Source organism: Nicotiana tomentosiformis, chromosome 10 (genome assembly GCF_000390325.3).
Source record: "Nicotiana tomentosiformis chromosome 10, ASM39032v3, whole genome shotgun sequence".
NCBI classification, from domain to species: Eukaryota; Viridiplantae; Streptophyta; class Magnoliopsida; order Solanales; family Solanaceae; genus Nicotiana; species Nicotiana tomentosiformis.
This window is the reverse complement of record NC_090821.1, coordinates 53,425,593-53,431,891: the sequence shown is the minus strand read 5'-3', so window position 1 is coordinate 53,431,891 and position 6,299 is coordinate 53,425,593. Positions and strand designations below refer to the sequence as shown.

Genomic DNA, 6,299 nt, shown 5'->3' with positions numbered 1-6,299 from the left:
AACAATTATAGCAGTGTATGCAGATCCACTAGTTGCTCCAGCTCAGGAGCAGGTTGAAGATGTGGTTGAGCTAGTGGAGCCATCTCAGGCACCAGCTATGCCCAATGTGAATCCAGACCTTTAGGAGGCTTTGGCTCAGATATTGACTGTGTGCACTAGCCTTGCTTATGCAATTTCTGTTCAGATCGCGCCAACCACTTCTCAGGTCGGGGGAGGTACTCAGACTCCAACCGCCCGTACTCCAGAGCAGGTGATGTAGGGACTTCAAACACCGGGAGTACTACCAACCCAACCGGTTGCAGCTGCTCAGGCCCAGGTGGGTCCCGTTATGAGTGATGATGAGCAGAAGAGACTTGAGAGATTTGGGAGACTCGAGCCTCCATCATTCAGCGGGGCTGAGTCAGAGTATGCCCAGGAGTTCTGGGATAGGTTCCAATGGATTCTTCGTACGAAGAGTATTCTGGAGACCAGTGGGGTCTCATTTATTACTTTTCATTTTACTGGGGCTGCCTTCAGATGGTGGGAGGCCTTTGAGAGGAGCAGGCCAGTCGGTGTTGCACCACTTTCATGGCATGAGTTCTCCTTCCTCTTCTTGGAGAATTTTGTGCCACAAACCCGTAGGGAGGAGCTACGCAGGCAGTTCAAGCAGCTACGTCAGTATGGACTATCTGTGACACAATATGAGATGGGATTTTCAGAGTTGGCTCATCATGCAGTTTGGTTGGTTCTCACTGCGAGGGAGAGGATTAAGAGGTTTATTCATGGCCTCCACTATCAGTTGAGTTTTGTCATGACTCGGGAGAGTGTATCTGGTGCTCGGTTAGACTAGGTGGTTGATATTACGAGGCAGTTAAAGATGGTCTGTAGTTAGGAGCGTGAGGAGAGGGAGTCCAAGAGGCCTTGTGGTTCGGATGGTTTCAGCGGTGTTCCTTCTGGGGGTCAGTTCCACCACAGTAGTGGTCGTCCTTATAGGCCCGCTCAGATGGCTTGTCCAGTTCACTATGGTGCATCATCTAGCCATGGTTCATACAGTGACCGTTTGGGCCAGTCATCTCTCAGTGCTCTCCCATATCAGAGTTCATCCCGTGGTCCATCGGTTCAGGGTTCATCTATGCCAGGTCCTTATAGCAGTTACTCTGGTACTCAAGGCCCGATTCAGCCCCCACCACCACTTCCGAGGAGTTGCTTCGAGTGGGGGGAGTTTGGGCATATGTGGAGATAGTGTCCTCGTCGCCCGGGAGGTCTAGTGCAACAGAGGAGTCAAGCTACGACTTTCGCACCAATTACTTCACCACCCGCCCAGCTAGCTCGGGGTGGGGCCCAATAAGCTAGAGGTCGCCCTAGAGGGGGAGGCCAATCAGGTTGTGGTCAGGCCCGATTCTATTCTATTCCTACCAGGATAGATGTTGTTGCTTTAGATGCAGTGAATCTGGTTCCACTTATTCGTATGTATCATCGTATTTTGCTCGTTATCTGGATATGCCCTGTAAGTCCTTAGTTTCATTTGTTCATGTATCTACGCCAGTGGGCGATACCATTATTATGGACCGTGTATATCAGTAATGTATAGTGACTATTAGAGGATTGGAGACTAGAGTTGATCTCGTATTGCTTAGTATGGTTGATTTCGACGTGATCTTGGGTATGGATTGGTTGTCTCAATGTCATGCTATTCTAGATTGTCATGCTAAGACCGTGACGTTGGCGATTCTGGGGTTTCCAAGGATCGAGTGGAGAGGTTTTCTAGATTATGTTCCCAGTAGAGTGGTTTCATATTTGAAGGCCCAACGGATGGTTGAGAAGGGATTCCTGTCTTATTTCGCTTTAAGGCGAAAGGAATGTTGGTGTTAATACTCCTACTATTGATTCTTTTCTGGTGGTGCGAAACTTTCCGGATGTGTTTCTTGGAGACCTGCTGGGCATGTCGCCCGATAGGGATATTGACTTTGGTATTGACTTGGTGTCGGGCACTCAGCTCATTTCTATCCTTCTGTATCATATGTCACTAGCTGAGTTGAAGGAATTGAAAGAGCAGCTTCAGGAACTTCTTGATAAGGGGTTTATTAGGCCTAGCGTGTCGCCTTGAGGTGCACCGGTTGTGTTTGTTAAGAAGAAGGATGGTACTATGCAGATGTGCTTCGACTATAAGCAGTTGAACAAAGTTACAATCAAGAACAAGTATCCTTTGCCACGTATTGATGATCTATTTTACCAACTTCAGGGAGCGAGGGTGTTCTCTAAGATTGATTTGAGGTTTGGGTATCACTAGTTGAAGATTCAAGACTCGGATATTCTAAAGACGGCCTTCAGGACCCGTTATGGTCATTATGAATTCCTTGTGATGTATTTTGGGATGATCAATGGCCCAGCAACATTCATGCATCTGACGAACAATTTATTTCAGCCTTATCTCGACTCGTTTGTCATAGTATTCATTGATGATATCCTGGTGTATTCTCGTAGCCAGGAGGAGCATGCCCAACATTTGAGGATTGTGTTGCAGCGACTGAGGGAAAAGAAGCTTTATGCCAAGTTCTCCAAGTATGAGTTTTGGCTTAGTTCGGTGGCATTCTTGGGGCACGTGGTGTCTAGTGAGGGGATTAAGGTGGATCCAAAAAAGATAGAGGCGGTTCAGAGTTGGCCTAGACCGTCTTCAGCTACGGAGATTCAGAGCTTTCTCGGCTTGGCCGGTTATTAGCGTCGCTTTGTGGAGGGTTTCTCATCCATTGTAGCGCCTTTAACTAGGTTGACCCAGAAGGGTGCTCTATTCAGGTGGTCAGATGAGTGTGAGGAGAGATTTTAAAAGCTCAAGACGGCCTTGACCACATCTCCAGTTCTAGTTTTGCCTTCAACATTAGGTTCTTATATAGTGTATTTTGATGCTTCTCGGATCGGTATTGTGTGTGTCTTGATGCAGGAGGGTAGAATGATCGCTTATGCTTCGCGCCACCTGAATCCCCATGAGAAGAACTACCATGTTCATGATTTGGAGTTGGCCACCATCGTTCATGCATTGAAGATTTGGAGACATTATCTATACGGTGTGTCTTGTGAGGTATTAGAGGTGTGTCTTGTGAGGTATTAGAGATGATTGGAGCTGCTAAAAGACTATGATAACCATTCTGTATCATCCCGGGAAGACCAATGTGGTGGACGATGCTTTGAGTAGGAAGGCGGTGAGTATGGGTAGCCTTGCATTCATTCCTGTTGGTGAGAAACCGATTGCAGTTGATGCTCAGGCCTTGGCCAACCAGTTGATAAGATTAGATATTTCGGAGCCTAGTCGGGTTCTAGCTTATGTGGTTTCTTGGTCTTCCTTATATGATCGCATTAGGGAGGGCCCGTATGATGATCCCCATTTGCTTGTCCTTAAGGACACGGTTCAGCACGGTGATGCCAAGGATGTTACTATTGGGGATGATGGGCTGTTGAGGATGCAGGGTTGGATTTGTGTGCCTAATGTAGATGGGTTATGAGAGGTGATTCTTGAGGAGGCCCACGGTTTGCGGTATTCTATTCATCCAGGTGCCACAAAGATGTACCTGGACTTGAGGCAACACTATTGGTGGAGGAGGATGAAGAAGGATATAGTGGGGTTTGTAGCTCGGTGCCTAAATTGTCATCAGGTGAAGTATGAGTATGAGAGACTGGGCGGATTGCTTTAGAGGCTTGATATTCCGGAGTGGAAGTGGGAGCGTATCACCATGGATTTTGTAGTTGGGCTCCCATGGACTTCGAGGAAGTTTTATGCTATATGGGTGATTATGGAGCGGTTGACCATGTCCACGCACTTCATTCCAGTTGGGACTACTTCTTCTTCGGAGCGGTTAACTGAGATCTACATCCGCGAGATTGTTCGCCTTCACAGTGTGCCGGTGTCCATCATTTCAGATCGGGGCATGTAGTTTACATCGCAGTTTTAGAGAGCAGTACATCAAGAGTTAGGCATCCAGGTGGAGTTGAGTACAACATTTCACCCTCATATGGACGGACAGTCCGAGCGCACTATTTAGATATTAGAGGATATGTTACGTGCTTGTATCATAGATTTCAGGGGTTCTTGGGATCTGTTTCTGCCGCTCATGGAGTTTGCCTACAACAACAACAACTACTAATCGAGCATTCAGATGGCTCCGTATGAGGCTTTGTATGGGAGGCAGTGTCAATCTCCACTAGGTTGGTTTGAGCCAGGTGAGGCTAGGCTATTGGGTACTGACTTGGTTCAGGATGCTTTGGACAAGGTTAAATTGATTCAGGATCGGCTTCGCACGACGCAGTCTAGACAGAAGAGTTACACTGATCGTAGGTTTTTGATGTTGCTTACATGGTTGAGGAGAAGGTACATCTCAAGATTGCACCCGTGAAGGGTGTTATGAGGTTCGGGAAGAAGGGCAAGTTGAGCCCTCGGTATATTAGGCCGTTTGAGGTGCTTTAGAGGATTGGAGAGGTGGCTTACAAGCTTGCCTTACCACCTAGTCTGTCAAATATTCATCTGGTATTTCATGTATCTATGCTCCGGAAGTATGTTCGTGATCCTTCACATGTTTTGTATTTCAGCATGGTTCAATTGGATGGTGATTTGACTTATGATATGGAGCCGGTGGCCATTTTGAGTCGGCAGGTTCGAAAGTTGATGTCAAAGGACATAACTTCAGTGAAGGTGCAGTTGAGAGGTGATACAGGTGAGGAGTCTACTTGGGAGACCGAGCGGGAGATGCGGAGTAGATATCCACGCCTATTTGAGACTCCAGGTACGTTTCTAGACCTGTTCGAGGACGAATATTTGTTTAAGAGGGGGAGGATGTAACGACTCGGTTGGTCGTTTTGAGAGTTGTAACCCTATTCCCCATTTACTGCTCATTCCTTGCTTAATTGTTGTTATGTGACTTGCTGGGGTATTTGGTTCGGGTCCGGAGAGGTTTTAGAATGAGTTGAGACACTTAGTCTCAAAGTTGGAAGCTTAAGTTAAAATGGTTGACCAGATGTTGACTTGTGTGTAAATGGCTCCGGAATGGAGTTTTAATGGTTCAGTTAACTCCGTTGGGTGATTTTGGACTTATGAGTGTGTATGGATTATGATTTGGAGGTCCGTAGTGGAATTAGGCTTGAAATGACGAAAGTTGGAAATTTAGAAGTAAGACCGAGAGTTGACTTTGTGGTTACTAAACTCGGATTGGTGTTCCGGGAGTTGGAGTAGGTGCATTGTGTCATTTGTGACTTGTGTGCAAAATGTGAGGTCAATCGGACGTGATTTGATAAGTTTCGGCATCGAATGCAGAAGTTAGATGTTCAAAAGTTCATTAGGCTTGAATCGATGCGCGATTCATGGTTTTAGAGTTGTTTGATGTGATTTGAAGGCTCAACTAGGTTCGTATCATGTTTTAGGACTTGTTGGTATATTTGGTCAAGGTCCTAGGGGCCTCGAGTGGAGTTTGAGTGGTTAACGAATCAAGGTTTGGGGATAAAAGGTTGCTAAAGCTGTGAGTTGTCTGGTGCAATCGCACTTGCGGTGCTCTGATCGCAGGTGCGAGCTGGGAAGCGCAGATGCGGTCAAGAGAAGGGAGTGCAGTGATCACATATGCGAAGGTTTGACCGCACTTACGTGGTCGCAGATGCGGTAAGGTTGAGCGCAGAAGCGAGGGGGGAGCGCAGGAGCTGAAATAAGTCACTGCAGAAGCGGATTCCGCATGTGCGAAAGTCTGTCCCCAGTGAATTATTGCAGAAGCGGGAGAGTTGTCTCTTCTGCGAAGCCGTAGGTGCGGGTAAGTTGTCGCGGGTTCGAAAAAGCCTGGGTAGAATATAAACGTTGGGTTCTGAGGGTTTTATCATTTCTTGACTTTGTAAACTCGGATTAGGGTGATTTTTGAGAGGGATTTTGAAGGGATTCTCTTTTATGAAAATATACCACTTGTGTCGTACCCTAGTGGCTAATTTATATGAAATATAAAAACCAAATATTACAAATTTCACAGTCTGTCTACCTAAAGCGATGAAAAATATTAAGAACAAACTATTACAAAATTTATTTGAGGCATGAAGTGTTGTGCGTATCCATCAGCCGTGTGCAAAACTTCAAAGTAGAACCTTCAAACGCTCTCACCAGGCGCTATGTTTTGCTTTCCCAAGGAGTAGGAAAATGAGATTCTTCAACGACCTTTGTCAAATATTTAGCTTAACGATTGTCCGTGCTTTCTTTTGGAATTTAGTCCTTGCTAGTAGTGTGTTACATGATGGCTATCTGTCAGTAGCATTAGAAGACCTTCTTATTTGGTTGAACCTGCGTGCTTTGATTGCTTAAT

At 46.2% G+C, this 6,299-nt stretch overlaps 1 protein-coding gene across 1 annotated transcript; it reads left to right on the top strand.

Annotated features, from left to right (window-relative positions):
- Positions 1 to 328: 328 nt before the first annotated feature.
- LOC138900179 (uncharacterized) lies at positions 329 to 829 on the top strand. The gene has a single exon (XM_070186894.1). It carries the CDS (start codon positions 329 to 331, stop codon positions 827 to 829), a length of 501 nt encoding a protein of 166 aa, XP_070042995.1.
- The last annotated feature ends 5,470 nt before the right edge of the window (positions 830 to 6,299 follow it).

Bases quoted from the DNA above. Each gene is read 5' to 3' on its own strand.
- LOC138900179 (XM_070186894.1), top strand. From the start codon at position 329: ATGAGTGATGATGAGCAGAAGAGACTTGAGAGATTTGGGAGACTCGAG.